The sequence below is a fragment of the Trachurus trachurus genome (assembly GCF_905171665.1).
Source record: "Trachurus trachurus genome assembly, chromosome: 21".
Classification (NCBI taxonomy): domain Eukaryota; kingdom Metazoa; phylum Chordata; class Actinopteri; order Carangiformes; family Carangidae; genus Trachurus; species Trachurus trachurus.
Genome location: NC_139899.1, coordinates 33,114,957 through 33,137,300, shown reverse-complemented (window position 1 = coordinate 33,137,300; position 22,344 = coordinate 33,114,957). Strand labels below are relative to the sequence as shown.

The window sequence follows — 22,344 nt, the reverse complement described above, 5'->3', positions numbered from 1 at the left end:
ATCTGCCAGGAAATGAATCTCAAAATAAATCCAGTAATAAATGTTGACATGTAAATGTTTGTTTATTAATTAATTTATTTACTGATTCTTTTTTAAATCACGTTGTTGTTTATTTCACATCAGATTATTTACATTCATGGATTAAATCAGTTGATTTTTTAAACTCTTCTCAGTGATTCTCATAAACTTCTTCTTGTTTTTCAGGTCCCAGTGATTTTTCTGTTACCACGACGCTGATGAGTTCATTATTAAACTGTGTTCATCTCTGTCCTGTGAAGACGACGTGAGTGAGAGACAGAGACAGACGTGTAGAGACTGAACTGTCTGTTCAACAGAGAGAAGGTTTCTGTGACAGGAGGAGACTCTGCTTCACTCAACACAGAGACACTGAGGAACCAGACCAGTAGAGTTCAAACCCAGGATAGAGAGGTTGAGTGAAGGTGGTGTTGAAGGTGTAGATGTGGATCAGTGAGTCAGAGGAGACTCTGTAGAAGGACAGAGAGCCAGCAGGACAGTCCACATACACTGCTACTCTGTAAGAGACAGAGAAGAAGGAGGAGGAGAAGGAGGAGGAGGAGGAGGTGATAGGTGTCCGTCTGTTATTGTGACAGACTCTGTAACCACCAGACCAGCTCAGACTCCAGGACTGATCGTTCATTCCAAACCTACAGTCTCTACTGCCTCCTTTCCTTCTGATTCCTCTGTAACTCACTGATATTTCAACCATTCCTCTCCACTCGACCTCCCAGTAGCAGCGACCAGTCAGACCAGTTGAACACAGCAGCTGACAACACCGGTCAAATCTGTCTGGATGATCAGGATATGACTGATGCTCCCACACATATGTCGCCGTCCTGTTGTTGTCAGACAGTTTGATCTCTCTGTTCACTGTGTTTGTGTCGATTGTGAGTCGACAGGAATCTGATGGAGAGAACAAGACACAGCTGCAGTTATTGATCATTGATCAGTTATTGACAGTTTGATGAAGACTCATGAGGTCAGTGATGTGACAGTGTGAAGATGGTTGAATGTGCTGCTTTGTTTCCAGTAGGGATGCACATTTTGAATTTTTTTTCTGACCGATAACCGACGCTCGTTAACCGATTATTAACCGTTAACCGATAAGATTAAGACGGTCCAATTTTTTTTTTTGCTATTAAAGGAATAGTTCAACATTTAGTCAAATTGTCCCATTGCCATAATCCCTATAGTCATAGCAGTAGGTTTGTTACCTTTAATTGTCGGTGCAAGCTGTTTTTAGAACGGCGGAGCAGAGCCGTGAGCTGCTCAGAGCTACGCTACGGAGGCTCATTATGGGATTTCTTGGTTTCCCCTCATCAAACACTGAGGGGAATATACACAAAAAATACACAATCCAACAACTCCACAACGCTCTGGTGGACAAGTTGTGAGCTGCACATTCACCACGCTATGAGATAATAACACAACGTTACCACACAGAGTTGTTTTAGAGGTAAATTCATGCAAAACCGCTGATGCACGTTGCCTTCAGGGACAGTTTTTCATCATCAGTCTCTGTATTTCCCTCTAAAACAACTCTGTGTGGTAACATTGTGTTATTACCTCATAGCGTGGTGAATGTGCAGGTCACAACTTGTCCACCAGAGCGTTGTGGAGTTGTTGGATTGTGTATTTGATGAGTTTGATGAGGGAAACCAAGAAATCCCATAATGAGCCTCCGTAGCGTAGCTCTGAGCAGCTCACGGCTCTGCTCCGCTGTTCTAAAAATAGCTTGCACCGACAATTAAAGGTAACAAACCTACTGCTATGACTATAGGGATTATGGCAGTGGGCCAATTTGACTAAATGTTGAACTATCTCTTTAAATACACACGTGCGCTGTGACAGCTGATCAGTGCCACATCCACTCTGCTCTGTCTCAGCTGATCTCTCATATGGAGGTTAGATCGTCCAGTGTAGAACTGTTTTAGTTACAAAGTGCAGCCAAACACCAGACTGAAGGAGCAGCAGAGCTCCTCTGTGGAGCTGCAGGAGAGCTGCATCAGCCTCCTCTTTTATTTAGTTTATTCATTGTTTTTCAGCACCGTTGTTACAGGTGATTCACATCTATGTCTGTGTAGCTACATTTATGGTCTGATCTTCCTTCATGGGGGCTGCTGCACATACTGTCAGTCCTCCTGTGGAACTTTTTACCGCGAGATATGACTGAAGGCACGTGGAAATCTGCACGTGTCGACCAGTGTTGTGGGTAACGCGTTACGCGTTAGAGTACTTTAATTACTTTTTTCGTGTAACGTGTAACATAACGCGTTAGTTTCGTGAGTTGAGCAATCGGTAACTAAAAAAAGTAATCCGTTACTTTTCGCCGGATAAGGAAAGGAAAATCCCGACTGCAGCCTGCTTTTTGTCAGACTACTGTGCAACCTGCGGATGTGTCAGCCGAGGCGCAGCGCTGTGATGCGTCTGTGCCCTGCTGACCTACGTTACCTATGTGTGTGTGTGTGCGCGCGTGCGTTTCAATTCGCCGGCGAAAAGGACAAGAACATAACGGTAAAATGCACACGCTGCGTTGGTGATAAGCTTCTATCGACCGCAAAAAAAATCCACATCCAATTTAAGGGCCCATTTACATGGATCAGCTCCACGTACGGACCTGCTTCTCCAGCAGCAACAAGCAGCTCGGCTCTCAGTGCTTGCTGCTTTCAGCAGCTCCCTCTCGGCGAGCGGCAGCCCAGTTCTCCCCCGGTCCAGCCCCGATCTCTACTCCATAGCTGCCGTAGCAGCGACGTCCTCTTTTATTTAGCTTTTTTCAGCGCTGTTGTTACAGATGATTCACATCTATGTCTGTGTAGCTACATTTATGGTCTGATCTTCCTTCATGGGGGCTGCTGCACATACTGTCAGTCCTCCTGTGGAACTTTTTACCGCGAGATATGACTGAAGACACGTGGAAATCTGCACGTGTCGACACGCCCCCATGAGTTGACGACAAGGAGCTAATAAATAAATAATGAATAGTATTAATCGGTCAAAGTTCTTGTTATCGGTTAACGGTTAAACGGTTCAACATGTGCATCCCTCGTTTCCATGAATCAAAGTAAAAACAGACTTACACTTCCTCAGACCTGGTGTCAACCATGGGACTCCAGCAGGCTCCACCCTGAAAGGAGGAGGGGGGTCAGAGCAGCACCTTCTCTGTCAGCATGCACACATGGACATTACATGGCTCTCACACACACACTGTTTTATCACTGTGTTCACATGGAGGCTGGTATGTATGGATGAACACTGAGCACAGAGAAGAAGGAGCTGGAGTCTTTATCTAGTGATGATACAGAGCAGGAGGAGACCAGGAGGAAACACTTCATCATGTCTTTTCTCCATGTGATGTCACTGCAGTGTGAGACACACACTTTCACTCTCTGACTCTCAAGCTGCACAAACACACGTCACAGCAAAGAAGATGAAGACACAACAGGTGGAGCTGACCAGCCCAGATATCCCACAATGCACCAGGAAAGAAGAAGTGTGCAGCTGTGAACAGTGGATGCACTGCAAAAACTCAAAATCTTTCCAAGAATATTTGTCTTATTTCTTGTCAAAACGAATCTCTTTCCACTTTAAATAAGACTCATCACCTAAAATCAACTTGTTTTTAGATCATTTTCACTTGTTTCAAACAAATTTTCACTTGAAATAAGTAGAAAAATCTGACAGTGAAAGCAAGTTTTTTGTGCTTGTAATAAGAAAGAAAAACTTGCTCCACTGTCAGATTTTTCTACTTTTTTAAAGTGGAAAATTTGCTTGAAAAAAATTAAAAAGTGTCTAAAAACAAGCTGCTTTTTTAAATGTGATGAGTCTTATTTTAAGTATAATTAGATTTATTTTGACTAGAAATGACATTTTGACTAGAAATAAGACAAATATTCTTGGTAAGATTTTGAATTTTTGCAGTGTGGTTTCAGTGTTTGATGAGGAAGGAAACACACTCAACACGTTTGTTAGAGCTCAGTGAAACACACAGTGAGTTTAGTGAGAAACACTGAGTGTGAACACAACTTGTGTTTGTCTGAAGAAAACTCCCCAGGAAGCTGAAGAATGAGGCTGTGAGCAGGTTTCCACAGGAGCCACAGCAGCAGTGAGTGGATGAAGGAGCTCTAATAGAAACCATCTGATCACAGTGACAGGACGGATCAGGATCTCATGATCAATGACTCTGTTCTTCTCTGCTCTTCACACAGATCAGCTGCAACACACTGACTCACTGAGATCAGTCACATCATGTGGAATAAAGCAGCCGTCCTCAGGACCAGTCCTGAGCTCCATCAAACCTGTCCACACATTTTGACTGGACTTGAAGTCAGAGTCCAGAGGAAGCAGAGAAACTGTAGAGCAGAGAGAAGCAGGCTCAGCTCAGAGCACATGGACTCAGACAGGAAGTGAAGCTCCAGCTGCTGGAGACGTTCATTAAGGAGCCACTTTGTGGCTTCATCTGATCTGGAGTCAGCACACACACAGTCTGAAAACAGCTGTTTGATCACACACACATTCAGCCACAAACACTGATTATTACACTGTTCACTACACTCACTGTCTTCTGATTGACAGCTCCAGGCCTCTGGACAGTGAGGACATCTGGATGTCACACTGTGATTGACTGTCTCCTCAACACAACAACACATCTCATCAGGACAAGACCAGGATCTCAGAGAGACTGAGCTGATTATTGATCATCAATATCTGACCAGACAGAGACCTGATGGTGCCGCCTGGTTTCTGTCTCTTATTTCCTCCTTGGTTGGAGACGCTGGGAGACTAATGTCTCTGAGCAGTGGACATGCTTTGATTCTTGTTGCTGTGTTGTTATTAGTGTGTCCGCACTCAACAGGTGTCTACAGTCTCTGGGACTGTTCAGGTCAAACACTCTGTTGGTTCAGGAGCAGTTCAACCAGCTGCAGCTGAAATGTTTCCTGATACACTCTGAAATAAAGTCTGATCCAAACATCTGGAGAGACTCAGAGCACAGCTGCCAACAGCTGCTTTCATCACTGACATCTCTTCTCCTGAATATGACACAGTCAGTACGTTTACATGACACTTGAAAAAAACAAATTATTGCCTTAATCCGACTATAACTGGACAATTGAAGTGCATGTAAACACCTTAGTCCGACTGAAATCGGAGTTGAGAACTCACCCAGAAGACACCCAGATAATGCGATTGGAATTAGATTTTCTCCGTCATGTAAACACCTTAGTCGGAGTATAACTGGACAATGCATGTGCGCTGCTCCACAACCGTAGAGACGGCACAAAGTGGAGCAGAGAAGCCGCCTGAGCCCCGCAAAGTAAAGAAAAAAACCCAACATCAGCGCCGAGTCAATGCATTTCACACAGCGCGACGCGACCAGCAAGAGTGTTTTATTAAAAAAGAAAGAGAGAGAGAGAGAGGGAGAGGGAGAGAGAGGGAGAGGGAGAGAAAGGAAGCCCGTATCCTATTCTCAGCGCGCATCCAGCCCAGACTGGCGCGTCTGGTCGGGAACTGCAGTTGATAATTTATTATTAAGCTACTAAGTTGTTTATATTCCGTTTTTTACGAGGTGACAGAAAAGTCAACAGGACAGGCGGCGTATTAACCCGCTGAAGCAACGGGTGACGCCGCATGAGGGGGCGGACCCCGTCAATAATTCGGTTTTCTCAGTTGCATGTATATTGAGACAAGGACAGAAGTCCGACTTGACGCCAAAATCGAATTTTGAGCATAGCTCGATTAAGCTCTGCATGTAAACGTACTGAGTGAGTCATGATGAGACACTGAAGTCATCATGAGGAGAAACTCCTGATCCCAGTAGTTCATCACTAGCTGCGTTTCCATTACAGATTGTCACAAAATAAAAGCGATATTTCTGAAACTTCGAAAAAGTGCAATTGCTATTTGCGGGTGTTTCCATTGAAAGGTGTTTTGTGAATGAGCCGTAATCTAGTCTCGCCATATCCCATAATTCTCGCCCCGCGAGACTTCACTTTGAGGAAGATGGACGTAAGCTTCTTGCGTTCCTATGGTGACAGCCAGCCGCGGCGCTACTAGTGGGCCCGGTTGGGCCTGGGCCCACCCATTCTAGCTGTTCATCCAATAAGCATCCTGAGGAAAGCTTTGAGTGAAAGCTTCTCAGCCAATCAGCGGCTCCTACCCCACGTGTGGCAGATGTTCAAAACACACACAGCCAGTGTCACAACTAAGCATATAAAGTCCGCTAGTGTAACCGATGGGTTCTTTTCATTTCATTTCACCAAAAGTCCACTTTATTTTGGTATTGCTGTTATTTTTAACCTACAATATTCTTTTCTTTGATATTCTTATGTGGGAGCTTTTATTTTGTTAGGTTTATTTTGGTAACCCTTCCTTTCCGTCAACATCCTGTGCACGTCGCGCCGTTTCTCCCAGTATGAAAAATGGCTGATGAGAAGAGGTAGGGGTAAAACGTGCTCTTGTTTAAAATATTTGCTAAGAGTGTGAAATGTATGTTTTCTTTATGTCTTAACCAGGCCTGGAATTTCGTCATTTTAGGGGCAGGGCCACTTGGCCTTAGGTGTTGTCATTTTTTTGAGGGCACAAAGGCCAAAAGCCAGGGCAGCAAGGCCATAAAATAAAACAATGATTTTAAATCCACGTCTTTAATGAATTTACTAACTACCGGTATCTGTTAAATTAATACATAAAACGGGCTCAAGCAAACCAGAAATGTTCTACTTTAAATTCATTTATGCATTTAATTTTTTGCACAAGGGTCCAGTCCTATGCATGTTTTGAAATTCCTATCTTACTTGTTCACTATTGCACTGGAGCGATATGAGAAAAAATCCTATCACTATAATATTTTTCATATCAGTAGACATCAATTTATATCACGATAGAACTCAAATCACTATTTTGGTCAGGCTTAAATATTCCCTTATCGTCACAAGTGAGATTTTAAGTTATGATTATGATTTTTAGTTATTTTGTGATTTTTTTTTTTTCCTGTCAAAAATTAAACATGACAGATGTAATGATGAACATTATACAACAGTATCATATAAATAAAACTGATGTTAGTATAGTAGCTTGCCTGGGTCTGGGCAGTGTTCAGGTCGGCATAGTTAATTTTACGCCCGAGTGCAGTGCGTTTGTGTCGGTGTGAACCTTTTTTTTTACAGTCTATGGTGTGAACACAACAGTCGCTCTGGGCTGAGCAGCAGCAGCAGCAGCAGAGCGGCCGCACCGTGACCGCGTCCGTGTTGGGTGAATGCGGCCGGACGTCGGTCTGCTCCAGCTGTCTGGCGTCTCCATTGTGAAAGTTTAGCGTTACTTCAGAGTTAATGACGCACCACGCATCTTTTCACGGCCATCCGAGTTCTCCTTGACTCCTTCACATTTTCTTCCGAGGCAAAACTCTTTTTACTTTTTCTATTTTTTACCGGCGGTGTTCCTCTGCTGACGTGCACGGCTGTAGCAGCCCAAATAGCACGTGTTGACATGTTGTGGCTTGGCTCTTTTCCAGCCACATGATTGGTTCGGCGGGTGGGGCGTGTTTGATGAAGTCACCTGGTTGGCCGGCGATCGATTGGTCGTCAAACTGTTGTTATAGCCGCCCGAGCGGTTTATGCCAGGCTCGAATCAAACCCACCCCTGACGATGCTGCTGCCAGAATGGCATCAAAATACGCATTGCTTTTTCTTCAAAGACGCAGGTGTCAAAGCCGTGTTGATAGGAAAGAGGCAAAGGAGAAAACCGCAAAATCAACCGGGGCAGTGTGGGTGGGGCATCAAGGCCACTGTGGCCTTAGGGCAGATATTTTTTTCAAGGGCACAAGGCCAAATCGGACGGGCACGAGGGCCATGGCCCTCGTGAAATTCCTGCGCTGGTCTTAACCATGCGGTTTTAATACCATGTTTTTTTTTAGCTAATTGAGTGAATGGGTATGGTATGTGTGCAGCTGTGAGTGTATTTTGCAGGGCGCTCCGAGTGACGGTCGTGAGTCTAAGCTAAGCTAGTCTCTCATGCAGTTGTTATTCCTCCCCTCCTCTAGAGGTGTGTGAGACTGAGAAGAAGAGTGCTGTCTGTACTAACAATAATATTGCTGTACGCAGGTGAGCTCCCATTTGCTTTTGTGTATTTTGTTATTGCATTTGTGATGATTTCGCATTTTTTATTCACCCTTTTGGTGCTGATGTTCATATGTGTTCTTATTTACTTACTAAAATATTGCCAGTGGGTCTTGGGGGGTTGTTTGGTGATTGTATTATGACCATGAGAATGAGATTAGGAGTTACACATGCGGTCTGAAAAATGGCTGATGAGAAGAGAGGTGTGTGAGACTGAGTGCTGTGCTGTACTAACAATAATATTGCTGTACGCAGAATAAATCTCCCCCTGCTGGTCGAAACGAGAATTGTGGTCCTTGTTTCCTCAACGTCACAACACAACGCAGACCGGTTACACTAGCCTAATGCTAACGTATAATGTAAAACCACATAGACGGGCTAACAGAAATTAGCATCGCGCTATCGCCATTTCGCGGCAACTGACAGCCATAAAAAGCTGTTTTAATTCTGGATTTAGCGCTGTTAACACGTCACTGTAATATTTTTTCATGCGAGAAAGTCACAGTTTAATCCAGAGTCTGTGGTCAGTTTATAACTGTTAGGATGTCTGTGGCGGATCAGGGCAGCGGCTGTCACAGCAGCAGCAGCCGCTCTACTCAGCTGATCTGCCGGGAGGGGGGGGGGGGCAGCTCCATCCTCATCCCAGGGAGAAAACGAGCCAAGTAACTTTACGCTTTCAGAGGTTTACCGCTGGCTGGTTAATTTTAACAGCTATCTCAGCTGCTACAGCTGTTGCTGTTATTGTTTTTAACAAAGACGAAGGCAGCGCTTGATTGCTGAAAGGCAAAGCCTGTGTGGCGCTGGCAGCGGCCACAAATAAGAGACTCCAGCTGTGATGAGGTGCTGACAACAATGTACGGTGGTTGTGTCGGGGTCCGCCCGCTATTCAGACATCCCGCTATTCCGACATGTCACTATTTAGACATCCCGCTATTACGACATCCCTCTATCTAGACATGCCGGTAGTCCGACACTTTTTGATACTGCTATTCCGACACATCTTTTTTTTTTTTTTTTTACAGCTGCATACCCAGGCGCGTCTCTCTCTCTCTTTTCTTTTCAGCATGTCTATCACTGGTTTGATGAGGGAGTGATGTTCTTAATCTCAACAACTCAACTATCAAGTCGCAAACAAAACTGACACACATGATAAACAAACAGAACTATGTTGCAGTTTGTTTGTCAAGTTAACCTGTCACCTTCAGCACCACGGACAGCGCTGTGGATGAGCCGCGGAGAAGCTGTGAGCGTCTGGGCTCTGGGCTTAGGGCCTGGGGCCTCATTTATCAAAACTGTAAGTAAGCAGTGTAAAACTGCTGCTACTAAATGTTTTGCTTAGGCCTACGGTGAAAAGACACCCAACATATTTACACCTTTTTCAGATCTATCAAACTGAACTGTGCGTGCACAACTCTGCACTTCAACTTTGATAACTGGATCCAAGAATGGTGCGCAGTTGCACACGTGAACACACCTCCGTCCCCGGAATGCCTAGACACAACCATATATGGTCAGCACGTGCATATTAATTAGCCATGTGCGCTCTGTGGAGCGATAACAAAATGACAACGAAGACAACGGGCGGAGGGGGGGGGGGGGGGGGGGGGGAGGTAGATACATGGCATCGGGCAATAAATCAGGCAAAAACCTCCCAAATCTCAACAAAAGGGAGCAGAAAAAAGAATAATCTTATATAATCTGCCCCTTTATTCCAGACATTTTTTTTCTTCTTATTTTACCTATGTTAAAACAATGTAAAGCAGCAGGATAAACTCAGGTGACAGAATAATAACAGTCTCAGTAGCTGCAGATCAGTGTGCGCTGCTGCCGGTGTGTTTTTAAACTTGGAGGGTATGTTTTTACTTCTCTAATAGGCCTATGTATTTGTGTATGAGAAACAGTGTCTCAGATGAAAAAATTAAAATTAATCAGAAGGACACGTCTGACTATAACGTAATCAATCAATGTCGGAAAAGCGGAATGTTTGAAAAATAGTAAAGTGCCGCTACTCCGACAATGAAAAAAAAAAAGTCTGAATAGTGGGACGCTTAAAAAATAATGTTAATGCCGCTATTCCGACAATTAGAAGTCAATGTCGAAATAGCGGCATGTCGGAATAGCAGCATGTAACCGGTTGTGTCAACACACCCGTACTGGTACTGACATGTTGGCACAGGAGGGAGGGGAGTGTGGATGCGAGCCAATCTCCTTCAACCATGCACGGAAAAGGGGAATGATTGGAAAGGTTTTTCTAATTTATTGAGAAACGATGCCCAGGTCAGCAATGCATGAAAAAAACATGTGGTTCATTCGTCCCCTCCAGTTACATAAACCAACACAGCGTGGACACACACAACTCCGGTGACGCCGGTGACGTGTAGAAAAGCGAAAAAAGTGTTTCCATTACACTTTTGCGATACACGTTTGTATCGATACGTCTCAAAAACCACTTCATGAGAGCGTAAAAACCTTTTAGCGATATTTGAGAGTTTTTTCGAAATGTAGGTGTTTCCATTACCAGCTTTTCATTTCGATATTTAGGTTTTTCGCATTTCAAGGGGTAATGGAAACGCACCTACTGTGACTGATGAAAGCTGCACAGCTCATGTTTGAAACACTTTTTGAAACAGATTTTGGCTTCAGTATAAACTGTGTTGGGACTAGAGGGCTGCACGGGCCTGGAAATTAAGACCATACCCAGCCCGAGCCCGAGACTCTCAAACCTGACCCGACTCGAGCCCAAATTAATAAATTAAAAACCAGGCCCGACTCGGCCCGTTACCCGAAATGTTACTATGCAAAATGCACATTATTTTCAATGACGACAAACATTTAACAGTGCGACGCTCGTCAAGTGGCTTGTAAGTGAGACGACTCGGTAGAGAGAGAGAGAGCGTTTGGTGGACACGGCCGTGTGTGTGTGCCAGAGCAGCCTCACTCATACACGACAGGAACCAGCAGAGAAGGACCGAGAGACGTGCTCAGTGACACCAGAGGGCAGCCCGCATCCAACCTGCACCTGGGCTCCCCTGCCTAGACTGCAGACGGATGATTGGCTCACGGATCCACCTGAAGTGGCACTAGCGACACACGCGCGCTCGCGACCAACGACCAAGACCAGCTGTCCGTGTGCAGCCCGACCCGACCCGTTACCCGTCGGGTTACCCGCGGGCTTGGGTCGGGTAGCCATGCTCTAGTGAAGAGTCAGACTGAGACAGAGGACGTCAGTGGAGTGGACGGAGCTTCACTGTGGCCTACACCAACTCTGGATTTGGTCTGAGTGATGGGATCTGGTGTCATCAATGCATGGATCACCTGAGACAGATGTTAATACCAGGTGTGACCAGGTGTGAATGGGGCCATAGGAAATGTTCCAGCTCCTCCTCCTCTATCAGACAGTGTGTGTGGCTGCAGCAGCCTCTCCATACCTGAGAGAGTCCAGTCTCCAGTCTGGATCCTCCAGTCCAGCAGACAGCAGCTTCACTCCTGAGGCTCCTGGATGGTTGTAGCTCAGGTCCAGCTCTCTCAGATGGGAGGGGTTGGAGCTCAGAGCTGAGGCCAGAGAAGCACAGCCTTCCTCTGTGACCAGACATCCTGACAGACTGAACACACACAACAACACACAGGAACCCTCTGTCAACACCTGCTGCTGTGTTCAAGTGGCATCAGATAAACAGCTGGATGGATCCTCACCTGAGGGTCTCCAGTCTACAGTGTGGACTCTCCAGTCCAGCAGACAGCAGCTTCACTCCTGAGTCCTGCAGGTCATTGTTACTCAGGTCCAGAGTCTCCAGTCTACAGTGTGGACTCTCCAGTCCAGCAGACAGCAGCTTCACTCCTGAGTCCTGCAGGTTGTTGTTACTCAGGTCCAGGTGTCTGAGACTAGAGGACTGGGAGCTGAGGACTGAGGACAGAGCTTCACAGCTTCTCTTTGAGAGGTTACAGTTGCTCAGTCTGAAGAGGAATTCAAGGAAAAACACTCACATACTCAATATGAAGGAAATAACAGGTTAGAATCATAAATACACATTTCAACACAAACCTGAGAGTTTACAGTGTTTCTTGTTGTTTGTATATATACAGTGTTAAAATCACAGACTCCACCCTACCTGCATCACCACAGTCACACCTGACCACACCCCCGAAGGTGATATAACCCCGCCCTCTGACCTTTGACCCTCTCTTTCCCTCCAAACATTTGCCTGAAGACAACGTCACTGTACTGACCTCACTTCCTTTGTTTATTGGTTTAAGTTGCTCATGTTGTTTGAATGTTATCATATTGATTTTTATCTCATACTAGAGACCTGAGTTTGACCTTAAAGTGAATCACCAAAACTGTGGATGTGTTAATTAAAGCAGAAGTAAGCGGAATGTTTGTGTTAATATTTGAGTCTTAAATAGTTCTATCTTCCGACGGCAATCACTTATATAGAGTGTTTGGTCTGAAACACGGGTCTGTCAGTCACTCTGCTCTGCTGTAAGCCGAGGAGAAAACTTTCCTTGTATCCTACAACCTTTATCCAATGAGGAGAGAGAACGGCAAAAAGGGGCGGTCCTCTCCGTGTGTGCAGCCAAGGGATGCGCGTGAATGTGGTGATGTAGGGACGAGGGCGGGGACTGCTAACTCCATCTGCTGACAGGAAGTTAGCCAAAACGACCGGATCGCTGACTTCTGCTTTAAGTTAAAGAAAAATAACTTCATTTATCTTTATTATTTGTTTGACGTCATGATGTGTAATGTTCCTTTATTATTTCATTGTACAGAACAAATCATCCACTACTAGTGGGGCGGATTAGCTGAACAATCGTTCACTCTGTGATAAAAGCATGAAATTTGGTGGATGTGTTGGTGAATATGTTTCAGACAAATCTGGATATTGGGCCACCTCAAAAGCGCCCCCTAGTGGCCGTGGCAGCCATTTGTTATGCAAATCAATGAATGATGAATAAAAACTGCCCTTTTAATAATACCAACTATGTATTATAGTGTCATAATTATTGGAAAAAGTGTGTTCATTTGTCTTTCTATGATGTCTGGTTTAGGAGTTATGAAAATTGGCCTTTTCGCCATTCGTGCGGACATAAATTCAAAATGGCCACCGAAAAAACTCCCATGGGACATTAGTTGACCCGGGCAACTAGCAAAAATCTTAAGGGTCCTTAAAAACCATGTTTCAAAAATGTAACCACCAACACCTCAACCAAATGTTGTGCTTCTATCACAAAATAAACAATTCTTGTGATTTATTGAGCTAATCCGCCCCATAGGGGATGCACACTTTTGGGGGGGTGCGCTAACCATACGTTTAGCCCCGTTGCTCATTCCATGAATGCACGATCCTTACAAGCTGTATCTCGTTGTAAAGGTGACTAATCAGGCTTTCCAACAATATACAATAAATCACCGGTTGGTATTATTAAAAGGGCAGTTTATATTCATCATTCATTGATTTGCATAACAAATGGCTGCCACGGCCACTAGGGGGCGCTTTTGAGGTGGCCCAATATCCAGATTTGTTTGAAACATATTCACCAACACATCCACCAAATTTCATGCTTTTATCAAAGTGAACGATTGGTGTAAAAATATTGAGCTAATCTGCCCCACTATACCTACACCAACCATCATCTATACTGTTTTCTCCAAACAATAAAATATTGGGACGGATTCCTCGAATCAGTGTTTTATAGGGGTGTAACGATACACAAAAATCACGGTTCGGTACGTACCTCGGTTTTGAGGTCTCGATTCGGTTCATTTTCGGTACAGTAAAAGAACCAAATGCAAAACATAAATTTGCTTGTTGTTTATTAGGAATTTTTCTAAACCAAATTTACATGTTTTAGTCAAATGTAATTATTTTACACACCTACTAATGTTATGTTATAGGTACTGTAGGGGCTTGTCCTGTAGCCACTACTGGTTGCTGATAGTAGGCTATTGTTTAGACTGGTACTCGAGCATGAACCAGCGGAAACTTCTTTGCGTTTGAAACAATCATGTTCCTTTTATTCCTGGGTGAAGCCACGTATATAACATAAACAGAAAACGATCAAACTTAAATCACTGCTGAGCACCGTCAAAAACTGTTTGCTCCTGCCTCATCAGCAACACCTGGGCTACACAATGAGCAATCTCAAGTAACCTGCCTGACCCCCCACCAACATCCGGTTCAGGTCAGGCACAAAGAAAATACTGCCACCTAGTGGCCTGATGGTGCAAGGTTTGTATAAAACATGGCTCCTACAGGTACATTCTGTCCCTGATACAAATAAACTTATTAAGCTAAACTAAACCATTATACAAAATATGAAAAAAATATAATAGGCTACTGTATAAAGTGCTGCCTAATAAGTTCAATAAATTATTCTCAAATTAACAAAACATATAAAATAAGCATAAAATATGATTGTAAAAAAACTTCTCAACACAACTTTTTTTTTTTACATGTTAAGTGCAGCACTAACAGTTCAAGCCAGTGACGGACTGACCATAGGGCAATGTGGGCAAATGCCACAACGGCTGCCTGACGATGCAACCGTTCGGCCGCAAATAAATAAATGAATGAATAACGCGGATCATCACGACACGACGGCACAGTGCGTAGTGTCAACACAGCAGCGACGTGCGCCTGCTCTTGGCGCATCTGCAGCAGATCCACAGGTGCTGGAGGAGCCCGTGCGCAACACACACAGAGAGAGAGACAGACAGACAGACGGAGGGACGGACGGACAGAGGGACAGGCAGACAGACAGAGAGGAGATAGGAGCCACAGCCCCCACCTCCACTCCTCCTACAAGCAGGAGTCTTCAAGCCTCTGTTTTCTCGCTAGCGATAGTATTAGCTGTAGCATTAGCGATAGCAGGACGTAAACGGGCTGCACGTGTAGCTGCAGGCGGACTGTAAACACACACAACTTCTGTACCGAAACGCACTCGTTCTCAGCGCTGTACTGAACCGAACGCCCCGTACCGAATGGGTTCAATACAACTACATGTACCGTTACACCCCTAGTGTTTTAATGTTCACACCACTTCAGATGTTCAGTGAGCAACCACTACCACATGCAGTTTAGTTTCTTCAGTCAGTGTTTGTGTCAGTTCACACAAAAAGAACTCCTTATAAGTTCAGTTCATACAGATGAAAATGAACTAATTCATGTTAATTTGTTCTGTTCATTTAAATAAATAATCAGCTGTTGTTTTTCAGTAGAAGCTCCTTCTACCTCCATCACCAGCCTCTAATCACTGCCACTAACAAACTCTATGAATTAATGAACCTGAAGAATCACAGACGTGAGTTACAACTAACAGACAAAATGTCGAGATTGAGAAAATATTTTAAACAATGAGTCATGTTCTGCTGAAAGTGAAAGACCAGGCGTAGTGAAGGTAAACTGTATATGGAAATATCCAGGGGCTTTTTTTCTTTTTTCACTTTCACTTTTACACACTCAAAAAACTGTCTTCAGCAGTAGTAGATGTGTCTGTACCAAGGTTATTATCGAAAACGAACAAAGTGACGAAACCTAGAATTGAAAAAACATTTTCGTTAACTGAAATAAATAAAAACTATAATCAAATGAAAAAACGATAACTAACTGAAACTGTATTGTGTGTTTACAAAACTAACTAAAACGTACTGAAATTATAGATAAATCCCTTTAGTTTTCGTCTTTGTCAATTTCGGATTGATATGAAATCGATTCCGTGGGTGCTCCGGTGCACCCACTGACCAGGTTGAGCCACCAGATGCGCATTTCTCCGTGCCGCGCATCGGCCCCTCAGCTGTGTGTCTGTGGGTATGTGCATCCTGTGTAGCCCGTATGTGTGTGTAACAGAGTTTTGGTGTTGATTCCACTTCCACAGTGACAGCCAATCATATTTATCTTTATTCATGTATCACGGACGCTCACTGGTTAGCAGGGCTCCCCTCAGCACATAAATATGGGCTGTGACGTAAACACAGTGCCAGTATGCGAGGATTGAGCCCATGGTAGGTTTGTTACACGAAGCACAGCGTCATAGCCTACTGAAACTGTGTAAACAATGTAATGTAATAATGCAGTTATCATGATATTATGTTCAGGAAGCTGGCGACAGTTTTACATGTAACTAAATGTGTTACAGAGGGTTTATTTTGTGTAATGTTTATAACTAGCGACCTTAGCTCGAAGGCTAAGCTAACTTGCTAATTTTCCTCCATAAAGCTGTGCCGAACGAGTGCTGTGCTTGACCGTGAGCTGACCAGTCATTTCCGTATCATTGTCCAGGTACATGTGTTTTGTTTATATATTTATTTTTGATTAATGATGTACACAAATAAGGCCAGTATGCGAGGATTGAGCCCATGCTGTGCCGAACGAGTGCTGTGCTTGACCGTGAGCTGACCAGTCATTTCCGTATCATTGTCCAGGCAATAAAAGTCCGGTCCTGAAGCTAAGAGAGTGTCGGTCCTTCTTGCAACTAAACAACACAACGCAGACAACTGTTACATGTGTGTAGCCTGTGTGAATGTGTGTGTTAATCTCTCTCGCGCTCATGAATAAACACACGAGCCTGGCGCGGCGGTGCGCGCTCTGGCGCATCTGGCACAATCGCGGCACCGAAAGGAAACTGGCTCCGCTCCGCGACTATTTCGTGTCCTACGTCTATGTTAAGCACACGTTTCTATTGATATTGTAGCGTCCGACCCGACGTAACTACAGTACAACAACATAACACAAACTTATCTGACAGCTCTCACTTCTTCCTCTGCTCCTCCTCACTCACTCACCGACACACACACACACACACACACACACACACACACACAGCTGTCTTCCTCACACTCACCCCGGCCCCTCAGCTTCTCATCCAACCTGCCCGTCCCGTACCATACACATTGTCAGTCAAAAATCACAGAACTTAAACATCATAACAAGAACATTACTGCGGGGTCCCGACAATATTATCAGCTGTGCAGTAGGCTATTGAGTCCCGTTGCTACGTGGCATGATATGCGCAGCAGTGTTTAGCCCGGTTCAGGTGTGCTGTGTTCACTTTATGCTACTTTATGTTACTGTAAATACAATACAACATGTGAGGTAGGCTACTGTAAGCCTATTGTTACTTTACTGTAGCTACTGGTATGTAAAAAACACTGCAGTAACTAAACACATTTGTTAAATGGTATCTTTTGAGTTTTATTACACAACACTTGCTCTGATCTTTTTGAATCCTTCAACTAACAAATAACCCAAAGTATGAAAAAACTAAAACTAATACTAAAACTAATAAAAACTAAACTATAACTAAGAGTTTAGAAAAAAATTTAAACGAACTAAAACTAGCAAACCCGCTCTAAAAACGAATTAAAACTAACTGAATTAGAGAAAAAGAAGTCAAAACTAAATAAAACTAAACTATAATTAAAATTCCAAAACTATTATAACCTTGGTCTGTACCTTCTGTACCACAACGACATACTATTGATGCTGGGCCGTCTCCATGGAGGCGTCATGAGACGTGATGTAAAACTGTCATAAAACCTGAGCAGTGTTCACTCTAGTGACAGTGAACGCTGCTCAGGTTCATCATTTATAAACCGATTCATTCAGTTCAACGTTCACTAAAACATGAACATGTCCAATGAAGCACAGCCTTCCTCTGTGACCAGACATCCTGACAGACACACAACAAACACACAGGAACCCTCTGTCAACACCTGCTGCTGTGTAGTGTTGCTTTCGTCAACGAAAATTATGACGAAATATCATCGTCAACGACCCTTTATCTGTGATGAAAACGAGACGAGACGAAACGTAAACAGTGGCCATGTGACGATAACTATAATAAAATATATAATGCAATACTGTTGACGAATAAAAACGAAACTAAATGTGGTTCACAAAACAAAAACTCTGCTAAAATGTCTCTTCATTTTCGTTGACCAAAACAAGACGAGACGAAATAATTATTATTTTGCAGTATTTCTGTTTCATAGGCAGTGACGTCACTTCCTCAATCCCCACTCGCGGCATTATTTAGAAGATGCAGCTGCGCTGGGTTAGTGTTAACGAGTCTGACACAGAGAAAGGGACCGACAGCCGGCAGCCGCAGATCGTCAAACCACTGAGACACGTGTGTGACTAGTCTAGCGTGTGTGTGTGTGTGCGTGCGTGTGTGTATGACTAGTGTGTATGTAGCTATTTGTTTGTGTGTGTGTGAGAGAGTGTAAAGTGGGTTTCTCCAAAATATCTGCTAAATCTAGTGTGTGGGAACCGAAAATAAATATGTTGAGCAGCATCTTCCATGTCTGGAATGGATGTATTCTATAAGGTAACAATAATATAAAAATAAGATAACCATGTTTTAATTGTGAAATTGATTTGACTAAAAGAAAAATTTGGTTTCGTCTATAGTTAGGCTACTATACAAGGTAATTATACTATATTAACTGGGTTAAATAGAATTACATTACTAGAACGAGATTAAAATAATTGACGGTCATTGACTGTCATCAGTTTTCGTCGACTAAAACTAGACTAAAATGCTCAGAGTTTTAGTTGACTAAAACTAATAAAACCTAAAATGACAGTTTGGCACAAAGACTAGACTAAAACTAAAATTAAAACAGGCCGCCAAAAACAACACTACTGCTGTGTTCAAGTGTCATCAGATAAACAGCTGGATGGATCCTCACCTGAGAGTCTCCAGTCTACAGTGTGGACTCTCCAGTCCACCAGTAAGCAGCTTCACGCCTGAGTCCTGCAGGTTGTTGTTACTCAGGTCCAGAGTCTCCAGTCTACAGTGTGGACTCTCCAGTCCACCAGACAGCAGCTTCACTCCTGAGTCCTGCAGGTTGTTGTTACTCAGGTCCAGGTGTCTCAGACTAGAGGACTGGGAGCTGAGGACTGAGGACAGAGCTTCACAGCTTCTCTCTGAGAGGTTACAGCTGCTCAGTCTGAAGAGATGATCATGAGGAATTAAAGAAGAAAGGAGTTTATTATCTGTCCTGTTGAAAGACAGAAGGGTTTTTATATAATGATGAATAAATCCAACTATCTCTACACTTACAGAGTTTTGTTAGAGGCTTTGACCACTGGCAGCAGCCTCAGAAGAGCCTCCTCTGAAGCAGAGTATTTCTTCAGGTCAAACTTGTCCAGATCTTCTTCTGATGACAGTAAGATGAAGACCAGAGCCGACCACTGAGCAGGAGACAGTTTATCTGTGGAGAGACGTCCGTATCTCAGGGACCGTTGGATCTCCTCCACTAGAGAACGATCATTCAGTTCATTCAGACAGTGGAACAGGTTGATGCTTTTCTCTGCAGAGGGAGTCTCTTCAATCTTCTTCTTGATGTACTCGGCTGTTTCCTGATTGGACCGTGACTCACTTCCTGTCTGAGTCATCAGACCTCGTAGGAGATTCTGATTGGTCGTCAGTGAAAGACCAAGGAGGAAGCGGAGGAACAAGTCCAGGTGTCCATTTGGACTCTGTAAGGCCTCGTCCACAGCGCTCTGGTAGAAGTTTCTCTCTGCAGATTTCACTCCTGTTGTTTCAGTCTTCTTGGAGGTTGTTTGTTGCTGTGACATCAGGTTGACTCCAGAGTTGATGAAGGTCAGATGGACATGAAGAGCAGCCAGAAACTCCTGAACACTCAGATGGACGAAGCAGAACACCTTGTACTGGTACAGGCCGCTCTCCTCTTTAAAGATCTGTGTGAACACTCCTGAGTACACTGAGGCTGCTCTGATATCGATGCCACACTCTGTCAGGTCTGATTCATAGAAGATCAGGTTTCCTTTCTGCAGCTGCTCAAAAGCCAGTTTTCCCAGAGACTCAATCATCTTCCTGCTCTCTGGACTCCAGTGTGGATCAGTCTCAGTTCCTCCATCATACTTGACCTTGTTCAGTTTCAGATGAACCACCAGGAAGTGGATGTACATCTCAGTCAGAGTCTTGGGCAGCTCTCCTCCCTCTCTGGTCTTCAACAGCTTCTCCAGAACTGTAGCAGTGATCCAGCAGAAGACTGGGATGTGGCACATGATGTGGAGGCTTCGTGATCTCTTGATGTGGGAGATGATCTCTCTGGCCTGCTCCTCATCTGTGAACCTCTTCCTGAAGTACTCCTCCTTCTGTGGGTCAGTGAACCCTCTGACCTCTGTCACCATGCCAACACACTGAGGAGGGATCTGATTGGCTGCTGCAGGTCGTGTGGTTATCCAGAGGCGAGCAGAGGGAAGCAGGTACCCCTTGATGAGGTTGATCAGCAGCACGTTGACTGAGGTGGACTCTGTCACATCAGTCAGGATCTCAGTGTTGTGGAAGTCCAGAGGAAGTCGACACTCGTCCAGACCGTCAAAGATGAAGACGACCTGGAACTGATCAAACCTGCAGATTCCTGCTTCTTTGGTTTCAGAGAAGAAGTGATGAACAAGTTCCACCAAGCTGAACTTTCTCTCTTTCAGCACATTCAGCTCTCTGAAGGTGAAGGGAAATGTGAAGTGTATGTCCTGGTTGGTTTTGTCTTCAGCCCAGTCCAGAGTGAACTTCTGTGTTAAGACTGTTTTCCCAATGCCAGCCACTCCCTTTGTCATCACTCTTCTGATTGGTCGGTCTCTTCCAGGTGGAGCTTTAAAGATGTCTTCTTGTCTGATGGTTGTTTCTGGTCTGTGTGGTTTCCTGGATGCTGTTTCAATCTGTCTGACCTCATGTTCATCATTAACCCCTCCAGCCCCTCCCTCTGTGATGTAGAGCTCTGTGTAGATCTGGTTCAGAAGGGTTTGGTGTCCTGCTTTAGCGATGCCCTCAAACACACACTGGAACTTCTCCTTCAGCTTGTTTTTGAGTTTAGGCTGGCATTTGTAAAGAGCTTCTGAATGAATAAACAACAGACAATAGGACAGTAAGGTAAAGGTCCTCGTAACAACAGGTCATAGTAAATGAATGTAAACACAGAAATATTTGAATCTAAATTCATGTAGTCATGGTGATGACTACAACCGTGAAATGTGACATCCCCTCACAAAAGGTGCTGAACTTTACCTGCTGCTGCTGCTGCTGACGGGTCTTGTCCTGTTGGAGGAAAGGGAATCATTAATCATGAGGAGTAGCAGGACCAACCCAGTTGACCTTGTCCTCTGTGTGGAAATAGTTACAAAGCCAAGAGGTTTAACAAAGGTAAAACACTGGCTGCACTTTCCATGACTGACCTTCATTAATTCCAATCTTCTTCAGAATGAACCTTGCCACCTGCAGAACATTCTCAGTAGTGTACATGCCAACCATCAAGTCCACCGTTTTCTCTCTGCTTGCATCCTCCAGCTTACACTTTGGGATGGCAGGGAAACCATCCAGTAAGTCAGCATCCTGCAGGTACCACTGGAAGCGTTCCAGCTCTGCAGTCCCCAAATTCATCAAAATCCGCAGCATCTGCTCCTTCACTGGCGTCGCCATCTTTGTTGCCTGACAGAATCAGATCAGTGACACTGTTTTACTAAGACTGATATACCACCATTTATCATGGTAAGGGATGTGACTCTATTTAGTGCCATCACATCCCTGGATTGGTAATTAAAGACCGGGTAAACCAAGAATAAATATGTGTTTTGAGTTTATAATACCACAGGAAAACATATTATTAACCACTCTGTCAAATTTGGAGGACTAAAAAAGTTGTTAAGTATATAAAATTCTGCATCAAAGTTGTCAATAAATGAGCAGTTTTCCCTGCTTCCGGACGCTGGGGGCGTGTCACGATATGGTCGTGCTGCAGGCAAAGAGACCACGCCCCATGGCAGCAGAGCTGGACTACACTGACCGTCTCTGATACACAACCTACACATGTACACGTCGTCATGAAATAAAGACGGGAAAGTGACCTCAAACACACTCCACCACACACCCCAGTCCTCAGCACCGACACAGCTGATAAACCTAAAGGAAATATTTCTTACCTTCACTCTTGGTGTCTAAAACAGTCCCAGCAGCAGCAGCCATCCAGCTGCAACAGGTTATAATCCACCATGCTGCTCTGTTTACATCTCGTTACCGGTCAGCGTCTTTCATCCATTTGCATTGTGTGAAAAAAATAAATAAAGTTTTTAGCTAACGTTAGCTTAGCTTTAGCTTCAAGTGTCCTGACAGTAGAAGCAGTAGCAGAGACAGTGAATTATCTCTGGATCTGGTACCGAGTCCAGACCCGGTCCAGACCGCCCGGTGCCCGTGACAC

At 44.2% G+C, this 22,344-nt stretch overlaps 1 protein-coding gene across 1 annotated transcript; it reads right to left on the bottom strand.

The window, feature by feature from the left end:
• Positions 1 to 373: 373 nt before the first annotated feature.
• On the bottom strand, positions 374 to 21,551 carry LOC311004363 (protein NLRC3-like; the record flags this gene model as incomplete). Its single annotated transcript, XM_083996390.1, has 7 exons — positions 21,326 to 21,551; positions 21,159 to 21,188; positions 19,188 to 20,988; positions 18,901 to 19,074; positions 11,907 to 12,080; positions 3,096 to 3,142; positions 374 to 921 (listed from the first exon to the last, which is right to left on the bottom strand). Exons 1-7 carry the CDS (start codon positions 21,543 to 21,545, stop codon positions 374 to 376), a joined length of 2,994 nt encoding a protein of 997 aa, XP_083852516.1. The 5' UTR covers positions 21,546 to 21,551.
• Positions 21,552 to 22,344: the final 793 nt, after the last annotated feature.